The 12,610-nt window shown below is 46.5% G+C and overlaps 1 protein-coding gene across 1 annotated transcript in view; it reads right to left on the bottom strand.

Moving 5' to 3' along the window:
• Positions 1-3,838: 3,838 nt before the first annotated feature.
• Positions 3,839-12,610, bottom strand: part of LRMDA (leucine rich melanocyte differentiation associated) — a 757,870-nt gene continuing 749,098 nt past the window's right edge. The window contains exon 7 of the mRNA XM_044420260.1: positions 3,839-8,511. Within this exon, the coding sequence (XP_044276195.1) occupies positions 8,432-8,511 (80 nt within the window). The 3' untranslated portion in view covers positions 3,839-8,431. The remainder of the gene's footprint in view (positions 8,512-12,610) is intronic.

Genomic DNA, 12,610 nt, shown 5'->3' with positions numbered 1-12,610 from the left:
TATTTTCAGATACGAGAGAATGGGAATTTTCATGAAAAAGGCTTTGGCGATTCATATCTCTTCCCCCTCATTATCATCATTACATTAGAGTTATATCCCTGTTTGTTTCCTCTTCTCACCCACTCCTAAATATACATGGACATACAGGCACTTCCAGGCTAAATGCAATCCCTGTTCCGTCTGAGGTCCATGTTCTGGCATTGGTGCTGCATTACACGCTCGGAGAGAAGGGGTTGGGCTACTTGGATCTGCAGCCGATGGAGCCAGCTTGTGGCTATACAAGACTCTGACTACTCCTGAGGGTGCCGAATCTGCCCCAGATGTAATCCAGGGTGGATCCTGGAATCACCCTTTCTTGATGTCCATACCAATCCCATCACTTTCTGGTGAACGTTGTAGCCCATGAGAGCACAAGCAGGAGAGACCAGGGGCAGCTTGGACCATCCCGTAGCACATCTGACCTTGTCCAAAGAGGTGCATGAGCCCTGCTAGGTATCTCTAGTGAGCCAGGTATATGTCCCACAGCCGTGATGAGTGGACGAGATTATTCGGTCTACAGAGACAGTGCAGAGAGAATTGACATGGCCTATGGATGTGTCGTGCTATGAAGCCATAAAGCCCGTCTTGGTGCAACTCAGTGGTACGTTGAGGCAAGGAGTTACCTGCCAAACTTCCATGTTCATACCATGGAGCTTGCTGTGCACATTTCACTTGCATGGTGGAATATTCCAGAAAGGTATGCAATCCTATTGGCTGAAAAGAAGGCTGAAAGTCCCGTGGCAGTATAGACGGGCCTTGAAATGGTCTTCCTCACTATTCCCCCAGGGCTGATAGCATCCACATACCCAGGAGAAGATCCGGAGGTCGCAATCTTCCACATTGCTTCAGAGTATGGGTTCCCCATTCTTGCACTCCTTTGCCATTGAATGCATGCAAGAAAAGTCCTGGCTGGCAAAAGCACACCACAACTGAAAGAAATACTGCTCCACATGCGGCGGCCCCAGAATTCACTGCAGCGGCGGGTCAGAGGGCTAAATAAAGCAGCTAGGTTATTAAAGGAGGCTAGGATAAATTTATGATCCCTCACTAGCATGTGCAGCTCTGGGCAATAGGATAAGGACAACCGGATCACCAAAGCTTCAAGGGTTCTGCCTCCCTCATCTCATGAATCAGGCTGAGCAGCCTGGAGGCAGGAGATGAGAAATGGCAAGAGCAATCTTCTCAGGGAACGGAAGAAAATCCTTGAGTTTGTCATTCTTGATGCACATTACATCACACCAGCAAACCACTTATTTCTTATGGGCACGGGGTCATTTTCTGATCTCTCGCATGCCTTGATGACAGCAGGAAGAGGAGCCATTGGACAGACTGTTTGGGAGAGAAATGGATGAATACAGGCACAAGCACAAATGGTATCTCTCCATGTACTCGCACATCACACATATACGACCAAGCCCCAACACTTGGAAACAATAATAGTAATGATGATGATGAAGATGAAGATGAAAAGGCAAGTCATACTGCAGGATCGTTAAATACTGGGTCATTAAAAATGCAAATGCACCATCTTTTTTGTTTAGATAAACATGCAACTTTTGCCACACTTTTCTACGTTAATAATTATGCAAAGTTACTTACCTACCTTCCGTCCGTCCTTCCTTCCTTCCTTCCTTCCTTCCTTCCTTCCTTCCTTCCTTCCTTCCTTCCTTCCTTCTCTTTCTTCATCACTCAACAGCTGATACTCTCTGGGCAGCATATTTAGAAACCATGTAAAATGATAACAATATGAATAGTCCATCGTTTAATACTTAATATTTTCTGTATTAAGCTTTATGGCACAAGAGCGCACTCAACATTGTTCGCCCTTTAGTCGAACCCGAAGCGATTGCGAATGTCTGCAGATCCGTCGGGAGCAGACTGGGAAGTGCGGTGGGGGGGGAGCAGTATGAGGGGCGTCACTTGCACAACACCAGATTTCAACCGGAAACTACCCATTACACTCACCTTATTCGCCTTGCCACGGAGCAGAAACAAGGTCAATAATTATATTATTAATTCCAATCTGTGACAAACAGAAATGCATATTTGGGTGCATGGCATTAGTTTGACCAAGTTCAACAGAAACTGATGAATTTTCTGCAAATTTGTTGAACTGCTAATTTTTCTCTGTTGTTCAAGAAGCAGGGAACAATAAAGCAACACAGTCTGGGTACGATCGGGTTTGTCAGAGGCTAAGTACAGAAGCCCTGTGCCCCTGGAGCTGGGGCTGCAAAGGCTGCTGCCTGTTGCAGCAAGCATCCGGGGGGCCACAGTGCTGCCCCTCTGGGAGCAGAGATCAGCCTGGGGAATGGGAAAGGGAGGGGGAAGGGAGGAGGCTGGGGACCTCCAGAGAAAGTGCAAGAGCAGAGCTGTGGCAGGGGCAGGTGTGTTCCTGCCACACCTCAGCCTGGCCATTTGGAAGCCTCTGTGCATCTAACCTGCAGGCTGCACCCTAAATGAAGGAAAGACCTCATGGTCTGAGAAGCAACAGTATAACGCAGTGGCAAAAGCAGCCATCAATAGGTTGGGTGAACAGCTAAAGCTGGAAAGGAGTTCCCTTGGACCAATAGCTCCATCAATCCCTTTGGGGCAGGAAAGATATTCGAGGATGGGAACTTACAGCCACTCTCAAATAAATGACCCATTTATGGAGGTGAACATCACCCATTGATTTTGCCTCTTCAGGGGGATTTTCCAGTCCCCCAAGAAACACATGGCTCCATTCGTTCCCAGGGGAGCAGGAGGAAAGTCCCCTGATGTGGAAGCAGATGTGCACGTGTGCACGCAAGGCCCGACTGGGTCACACACATCTCTTGATGTCTAGACCGTGCAACCCTCTCCGCCATCTGGTGCTGTGCACAAGCGCTTCGTGCCCCTGCAGCTCAGCCCCCAGGTGCTCGTTGCCCATGTGTCTCTGCGTCCAGGGAGAGCCAGCTCCTTACACTTTCACTGGGAGCTCCAGTGCTAACGTAGCGGGAAGTGCTAGCTCTGCAAAGAGTTGCCTCAGGTTTAGCGTCTGCAGCTGCTCCTTGAAGTCCTCACAATTTGGGCGGGATTTGTTTTGTGGTGGCAAACAGCTTGCGTCTCTCTGCTGTGAAGACAGGCAGACTACAGGTGCCCACACTGTGAAGGGAGGTGTTGCTGAGTCCTTGCATCTCTGCTATTTCCCTGAGGTATTGAAAGCACAGCTGTGTTAGAGGATGGAGGACAAATGGAGCTGGGTGCGGGGACACCAGCACTGATGAAAACTGGTCTTTCCAGTGCTGTTTGCAGGCTTTTTCTTTCCCTCTTCTCCTCCTGCCCCAGGCGGACCAGTCATGAGGGTTGTAGGTCAGAAGAGACTGGCTCCTTCCCTGAAGCATTCCAGCTCTGCTCCAGGTAGAACGGAGCACCTGAGAATAGCAAGTGGGGCGCAGAGCAGGATCTCTCTCTCTCTCTCTCTCTCTCTCTCTCTCTCTCTCTCTCTCTCTCTCATTCTCAAATTCAGTATGAGCTAAATGTACCTGAGGAGTCAGACATGGAGAATCAGCACTGCAGAAGAATTGTTAAAGTTATTTAGTATCCATCAATAATAGTCGACTGCCTCAGTTTTGCTAGTGCAAATACTAGTCATCTGCTTAAACAAACCATTTGCAATCAAAGTCTCTTGGTGGAATTCCTCTCACACCTTCATACATTCAAACCCAAATTGCCATGATTCCATAGAATTTAATAATTCACATTCAAAAGAAGTATTAATCAATAAGATTGCAACTACTCCATCTTTTTCCAAGGCGTAGAAACCAAAATATCTTTTTTGGTTATCAATGATAACTTTCAATGAATTAATTATATCATCAAACAAACCATTTAGTATTTGTACTCACTCTTTGTTTTATAAAAATCTAAAATCAAACCACCTAATCCAGGAACTTTATCTTTAAAGTAATAATTAGATTAATTTTTGTATGGTTAATTTCTCCTTTTTTTATCTTTGCATTGCCAAGGTATTAGTTATTTATTTAAGTCTAATTAGTCAGGCACATAAATACGTTCAAAAGAATTAGTAAATTCCTCTGTTGCCTGCTCATGTAAGTATCACATCTGTTCTTTGTTAATAAAGGTTGCTATTGACAGTTTTTATTTGCATTGGCTGCAGGGGCTTCTGTTAGCATTTTGATTCTGGTTTTCCAGCCTTATACTTTAGGGTGTATGGAGTATAACAAGCACACACAAGGAACATTTAGAAAATCACATTCACACTACCCCATAAAGCAGGGCAGCCCCATCCCTGAGCCTCATGATTCTATGGCCCAATTCTGCTGCAGGTGTGTCCAGGCCTGGGTCCTCCACCCAGAGGAACGCTGCAAACACTGTCTCATGGACCCCTTCCTACCCGATCAGCTAGAGAGCTTGTCCTTGCTTTGGGACAAGGAAGACTCCATCTGTGGAGGGGATGTCTGATTCTTCCCATCTACCAAACAGCTCCCAGCTATTACTGGGAGCTTGCAGTCTGAGAGAGTAACATCCTAACTGGCCCTTTGAGGGCCATGGGAGTCCACTTGGATCTGACCACTTGGCACAGGGGCTCACAGGAGGCGGATTTGCCCTGGGAAGAGCTTTGCAACAGCTCATTCCATCCACAGCATTCCATCTTAAGCAGTTTTCCTGGCGCCATCTTTGGCCCCCATTGGCAAGCTCTCCAGATCTAGACTTGCTTGCCTGGATTCTCTCCACCTTGGTCCTTTTTAACTTTCCCTTTAAAAAAAGTATTTGAATGCACCATTTGGAATATGGGGTGGAATATAGATCTGACTTTTGTAAGTCCATAGAGCTAATTATTTATATTTAACCAATTTCATGTTATTAATGACTTAGTCCCCAAGCATGGTTTTGAATCAGACAAACTGCCTGCTAGAATTATTCCACTGGCTGTTCCTGAGAGACTTGGTATAATTGGTTATGCAGAGGTCATGGGAACACAATCTAAGAATAATTCTCTTTGGGCCTGCTGAATCTACAAGAACAGAGGAAGTGACAGTTTCACAGAGAAGCAAAGCTATAAACACTGCCACTCTTTCACAAGCCATATAAGTGTCAGAAATGTTCCCCTCGCCCCTCATCACAGGAGCACACGAACTACGCAAAAGGGAACCAACAGGAAATGGAGAGCATTTCTCCAAGGGAAAATTGTGGATAAACTGGAAAGAAACATATTCAGAAGTCACCAAATGCTAATTCCCTGACAGAAATGTATAATTCAATGGGGACTTGAAGGCCAGTGTCTGAAACACTGCTTGCCACCTGCACAATTTCGGCAATAGAAAGTGCTATTGCCTCAGTGCAATGCCAGTCCAGACAGTTTCATTTACAGAAATATAAGGGAATTTGTAGAATTCCTCCCAGTATTTACTTTCCAGTCTAATTATCTGCTGATCTGACCATACTGTCCACCGAAGCAAGTTGCAATAACTCAGCAATATTTATAAACGACCCTATGATACCACTTTTCAAAACAATACACTTTGCTGCGCTCTTGATAGCATTAGGAATGGTACGGTGCTTTGAGCTGCTAAGTCGGTTGTGCATATTGCGTTGCTCGTGGTACCCACCGTGCTTTACTCCCTCAGTGTCAGTCCCTGAGGCTGTGGAAGGGGAGATGGATCCCGGCTGTGGGGAACAGAGGTAGCCGCCAAGTCCTCACACCCGTCCTTCTGTTTCAGAGAGTGACATTTCTCTTCCCAGAGGATGTTTTGCACTTTAAAAAGCAAGTTTAAAACTTTCCAAACACAGAGGGGTAAGAGAACATAGCAATAGCTTTCTAGAAGTCCAGGTTCTTAAGGAGTTAAATCCAACTTTAATTTTAGTATTTCAGGAAGATAAAAGGATTTATTTATTTATTTATTTATTTATTTATTTAGGCAGGCAGGCAGGCAGGCAGGCAGGCAGGCAACTTATATGCCACCCCATCGGATGAGCCTCGGGGCGGCATGTGGGGGAAACACCTGAAATGGCATGCTTGCTGCACCCTGAAAGTTATTCAGTTATTACTACAAGTGAGCAACAATAACACAATCTTTGTGTGTTGTTTTATTGCGCGGCACTGTTGATAGATATGAAATTTTTAAATTGTTAGAGCAAAAAATACATATGCCAAACTGTCTAGTTGAAGAGCTGGATAATTATGCTGATTTTAATTAAAGTTGCTACATGTGACATTGCAAGAAACAAACCTCAGAACAAATTAGATTAATACCAGCAATGTCCACAATTCATTCCCAAAATACTTTTGCCACCAAAGGGGGAAAATCATTCTTGAGAATGATGCATATGGTTTTGACATTTAAAAAAAATCAATCGGGAAAGGAAGCAAGGAAAAATGCAAAAGTCAGTGGTCAGTTTGCAAGCACATTTTGATTGTTTGAGGCAGGGTTAAAAAGCCCTTGATATAGACAAGGAGAGAGATCTAACTGGACTGAAGGAGAGAGATACAGCCAGGCTGAATGTGACACAAGGTTATTCCACACACCCTACTTCGAACTCCACTGCCATGGTCAAAGGATGCATTTATGCTTCACAAGAGCCAGTCAAATGTGAGTCAGCTCGGCTTGTGGTTCTTTCAAGGGAGTGACTAAACTTTCCCCCAAAGCTTGCTTGGAAGCGTTAGTGCTGCAGGCGCACGCCCACACTCCAGTTCCCAGCCCTGCAAATCGGAATCGAGTTACTGGACCCACTTAATATTGCCTCTCCCTTCCTCACTTCTGGAGGGGATTGCACCACAGAAGGCCACTCTGGGAAGCGGCATTGACGGCACTGGCTCAGGTATATGCAAACTTTAAAAATATAGAGAGAGACAGTAAGGTACAGATAAAAGAACGCATTGTCTGCTTTTCCACATCGCATGCACAGCCTCAACCTAGGAAGAAAACTGAGGTCATATCACTATCTTACAGTAGATGCAAAGCTGCCACGGAAAATACCAGGCTCCTCCCCTGCCCTGCCCTGCCCTCTGGTAGCATCCATGCAAAGCTCTTCATGCTTCTCTGCAAGCAGCAACAAACAGAGTTGAGTGGGGAAATTCAGAGCACAAGGTTAGGGCATAATGTCATGTTTCACATTACTAAATTTTGCAGGGTCATCAAGAGTAGGAGGTCTGGGGCTCATGCTTTGAATGGCACCCCCCCTAGCCTAATAATGGCTACATCAGGCCAGAGACCCCCACCTCAGTTTGCACAGAAGGCCCTTAGGAGGCAATGGCTTTCACCAACACGAGCACAAACGGGTTTCATATTTAAGAGTACAGCCAACTCCCTCCAAACATGCAGTCCATGCGGTCTTTTCTCAGGAGGCTTCCAAAAGAGGCCAGCTTTACCTGGCAATGGGCAAGAAGCCGCATGCACTTCATTTGGATGCAGATTGGTAGTCAGTAATATAAAAGGAACTGATGCTGCTTACGGGATCCTTCTTCAACCAGGTATCCACCTGATGTGTTAGGCTACAAATCTAAGAAACTAGTCCAGCCTATTTGGGGGACACAGTGATGGGAAGGCTGGCTTTAGGGCATACTATCAAATCTATGTGGCCTTGATTTCCAAAAGAGCAATTTGAGTGTTTTATGTCCCTTCCCAAAATTAGTCTTGTGCATCAGCATCATCCCTTCTGTTCTTACGTTCTTTGCATTTCTTGCATTTTTACTTCTAACCCTAATCCCTGCAAAAACAACAGAATTCAGGCCTGGGTGATAAGTCAATAACAGGTACCAATGCGCCTAAATTTTATCAGGTAATCCCCTCCCCAGCGCTAAACATTAAATCACAGTCCAGGCAGTTTTTGTTATCCCGCCCTAGAGCGAAACACCACCAGCACCCCAAAACCACACCATGTGATGCACTGACTGTGTGTGTGTCCACATTAGGCACTTAATTCCTGAGGAAAATAAGAAGAGACCGGGAGGTGATGCGTTGTGAAACTCTCACATGCAGCCCTGTGCCTTCCTTTTTGGATAAACATGCAGCTTTCTCACTTGACAGGCAAGCCGAAGATAAAAGAAGTGTCGCTTGGCTAAGAGCAGCTGAGCATGCTCAGTGAGGCCTCAGGTGTGACCTCTGTTCTTCCGCGAGCTGCAGAGGGCCAGGCAATCCATCACGGTGTTCCTCCTGTCAGGCCTGGTGCTTTGCTGCAGCTGTCCGTCACACTGGTGGACGGGACCTGCTTAGAGGGAATCCTGTCAGTTGCTATGTGACTGCTCAGGCTAACGCAGAAGGATGGTTTTGACAGGTCTGGCAAAGTCAGCGGAAAGCACTGGAGGACTCTGGCGCCGCACGCTTTTTCTTTTCCCGTTCAAGCCGTTGCATCCGTTGGTGTGCTTCTGCGCATGTGCGGCGTGGAGGGCCCTGCCGACGCACGGCTGGGCTCAGAGCTGGTCGTCGCGGATGAATCGGTTGCCTTCTGAGTGCTTCCCGTAATAGACGTAGCGGCATTTCCCGAGAACACCTGCAGCACGGGGGCACACAAAGGTTAGTGTTTAGCACGAGGGGTGGAAGGAAAGCAGGCCGCAGGAGGGGGAGCAGGAGGCAGCAAGGCGGGAATGCCGTTCCATACGGCTTGCTTCCATTACGCCCTGCGATGCAGCCAGCATGGCTACAGATACCCATACTACATCCATTCCCATTATTTGCAGAAAAGTAAGGCTCTGGGCCAGGCTGGACTCTTCCTTCTCATGGATCTTTTCCCAGCGTGTGGTGGGAAAGCTAGACTGTGCCCACCAGCCCCATCCCAACCCTCTGGGGTTTAGCAAGACATAGCCATGGATGGAGAAGAGAACCTGAGCGCTCCCAAACTGTGCCGTTCGTATGAGTGAAAATGGCCTACACACCCAGACTCGTTTTTCTGCAAGTATGCACAATTCCTCTGTTGCACCTACTTTCTGTTGCTGGCTTTCAGGCAGCAGGCATCTCCAGCGGATGTGGCAGGAAGGAGGGATTTATTTTCTCCTGCCCACATAGGAAAAAGACTAGGGAGAAAGACTCTTCCAGTGAGGGCTACTGAGCTGAAATAAAGCTTTCAGTGAAGCAAGAATAAAGTGATCAGGTCTGCTCTTAAGTCCACCTTGGTTCAGAGCAGGGCAAAGGAAATCCATCATTGGATTACATGCCAGTATTGCATGGAATTCAGTATTGCAAGATGTGGCAGTGAGACTCCCCGTTGCGATGGCTGGAAAGAAAAAGCTAGCAATGCCTGATTCCAGGGCAGCAATGTAAGACATGAAGCCAAATCCCCGAATGTGTGTTTGCATGTAGGAATGTGAGATGTGGCTTCCAAACATGTTTTCCGATGCTGACATGGATATACAAGATTCATTTTCCTATTTCTCCCCTTAAATTTTCAATAGGAAATCACACATCAGAATGCAGAAACTTCACACAAGCATCTTGTGATTATTTGAGCAACACGGGATCACGTGAGCTCTCTGTACTGCATGCCACCCGCACTGAGGTCGAAGCCAAGGCACCAAAGTTGGGGAACTGTCCTCCTGTTCTTGCAGCAGGTACAAAAAGAACCAGACCAGCCGCAGTTTGGAGGTTGCAAGAATGTTCTTCAGGGATGGCATTGTGTGGGCATCCTGGTGGGTTAGGATGAGAGGAGACACGCTCTGCCAGCATGTACAATCACAGAATGGTAGAGTTGGAAGGGGTCATGAAGGCCATCAGGTCCAACCTCCTGCTGTTGCAGGACACCACGTGACACCCTCCCACTCAGATGGCTGCCCAGTTTCTTCGTGAATGTCTCTAGTGTTTTATCCTGGTGGCAATTCAGCCTCCCCTCCTCATACTCTGGGATAAAAGACTTGGCTGGTGAAAATTAGCCAGCCAAGTCTTTTACAGGACAGGAGAAATGGAGAGGTGAAGATTACCTCTGTGCTTCTCCTGCCCTTCATAGGATGGCTGTAACCTCTCAACTCTGGAGGATTGCAGGTCACCATGGTGGACTGCAACAATGTAGCTAATGATGGATTTTCATGCAGATCTGTGCTGATCCACAGAAACACCGGATAGGGTGTTACAGCTGGATGGATGTCAAGCTGATGTAGACCAGAAACAGGCCAATTGGAACACCCCCAGGTCATTTCTGAGAATCCAGCACCCTAGAAAACTCAGCTCTGGAATCACTGCTGGTATCGCTGCCCTTTTCATAAGCCGGTGGGGGGGGTGCCTCCATTTTGAGTCCCCATGCTTAAAGCTCATGAAGTGCATCGTCAATTAGCACGCGCTGTTTTCATAACAAGGTTTCCCGGGCTCCTGCGGCAGACAGCGCTGATAAAAGTGCTGGGTGAGGGCTGCCATATTTCTCAGGGGTTGGCTCTGAGCCTGTTTGTGGAGATGCCGGTGAGAAAGCGCTCTTTGATGAATCCCGGAGACTGCAGCTAGGTGTCAGCGCTTAGAAAATGAGGCAAGGACATGAGGTATTAATATTGCCAATGATCTCTTGACAGGAAAACAGATACCGCATTCACCATCAGATTTTAAATAGACATCAAGTACGCTAATGACAAAAGGGCAGCTACAGACAAAGAGGGCTATCGGGCGGTGTGCGGAGCGAGTCTTTGGGCTGGCAATAACCTGATCTGAAAAGACATTGTCAGGGCTACAGACAGGCCTGGAATTGTGTGCGGTGACAGAAAACAGAGATACTGACAAAGATACCGGTGCCATATTATGCCACGTATATTCTAACGCTGTCTCCAGCCCTAACGAAACCTGACATCTTTTCCTATCACTTATAGTATTCTCCGTGGTTTCTGCAGAAGATTTCTCCCCAGACATCATTACAAACTCTACTGTAATTTTAAAGTTCCTAGCAGGCCTGTTCTGTCATGGAGGTTGGGTCCTAGAGGCCTAAGGATAACTCAGTCAATCTAAATTTGGAGTTTGCCGCGGAAGTGCTCTCATTTTCACTGAGATCTCAGCTACTTGAGGTGATCTGAACGCTAAAGTGTGAGGAGCTGTCACCTTGAATAAAATCCTTAAAGTGAAGGCGCTCAGTTCCTGGGATGCTCAGCAAAGATGTCGGACAGTCTGGCAGCAAGAAATGAAATCCAGCTGCTGCCGCTCGCCTGGGGATAAAGGTGCTTGGGCTAGTGACAGTTAAAGTCAGCTGATTTTTTTTTTGAACTCCTGCAGCCTACAATTGTTTAAATTAACAAAGTCTTGTCTCCACTGAGAGTGTCTACCGAGGCGCACAGCTGTGATTCGCTTACTGGGTGGATTGCATGCACATGTTGGCTCAGAGGGACCCCATGAAAGCATTGTTGAAAACGGTGCCACAAGTCTTTATTTTTTCTCATGAAGGTTATTTGTAAAACAATAGGGCTTCCTTATAATTTAAATGAGGCAACAGCAATTTATCCCGCAGGTACTCCCCTCATCATACTTAGCAGCTCAAGGAAACTGTGAAAATTATAGGGGTGTTGTGCCAGAATAAGAGCATTTGATGATCAGATACACCTTGTGTGGATTTAGGAAACCAGCCGCTTCGGTCTCCATAGTGGGACGGAGCTCCCCCGGCACACACTGCCATCCTGCTGTGCCCGGCCGCAATTTGTTCTTTTAGTTGCATCTTAGAAAATAATTCCACGACATGTGAAAGAAACAAGGCACCCATATTTAATGGTACATGCGGCATTTTTAATTAAAATATCTGACGCTGGTCATAACAAGCTCAGTTGCCTTCCAATGTGTCAAGCAGGTGCTCTGTTCAGAGCAGGCTCCCCGTTCCAGCTCTTGAAAAACGACACTCTGAGGTCTCTTGAGGGATCGCCTTCCCCCAAATGAGGCTCCTAATTTTTCTTAAGTAGCCGCTTCCACCATCACCATAAGCTGTTAAAACTATAATTATGAAAAAATTGCATTGGGAAGATTCATTTTTAAATACACTCTTTATCTTTTAAATGTTTTCCCTCTGTGGAATGGATGTTCTAATTATATCGGGTAAGTAACAATCATGCCATTGCTTGCGTGCTCTGGGAGATCTGTTTCGCTTGAACACTACATTGTAATGTCACCATGATAGACCTTCCCGAGCTGGGGGGCAGGGAGGCAGGCCCAATTATCCACACAAATAAATACATGCACATGCGATAAAGCATGTCTTTTTAAAGATCGGGTGTGTGTAGCTCAGAACTCACAGATAGTTAGGCTTCCCAGTGAAAGAACAGCTGCCATTTTTCAGGATGTGAGGCCATGCCACCATTCATATTTTGTTCCAATCAATATTTTAAACTATAGCACCTTCTGGCACCAACTGCCATCTGAGGGTCTTCAAATATCTTCCAAAGGGAAGACTTTAAGATCAGATGCGCAAGAAAATCAGGAACATAGTGAAGAACCTTACCTGACTCCTAACAGTAACATTCTTGGATGCTCAAGGGGCAACCAAGAACAAGCTTCACTTGTTGGACACTCTGAAGGACAGAGATGTGACCATGGCCACACTAATGGTCAAAGATAAGGGATCGACCTTCCATGTTGGAGCACCAAGGTTGGAGGACCTCACTGCTTGGACACAAAAGAATCCTATGGCCTCCTCAACTATG

The sequence above is a fragment of the Varanus komodoensis genome, unplaced genomic scaffold (assembly GCF_004798865.1).
Source record: "Varanus komodoensis strain SLA01 unplaced genomic scaffold, ASM479886v1 scaffold11, whole genome shotgun sequence".
Classification (NCBI taxonomy): Eukaryota; Metazoa; Chordata; class Lepidosauria; order Squamata; family Varanidae; genus Varanus; species Varanus komodoensis.
The sequence above is the reverse complement of the archived record's forward strand: the minus strand, read 5'-3'. Positions and strand labels throughout refer to the sequence as shown.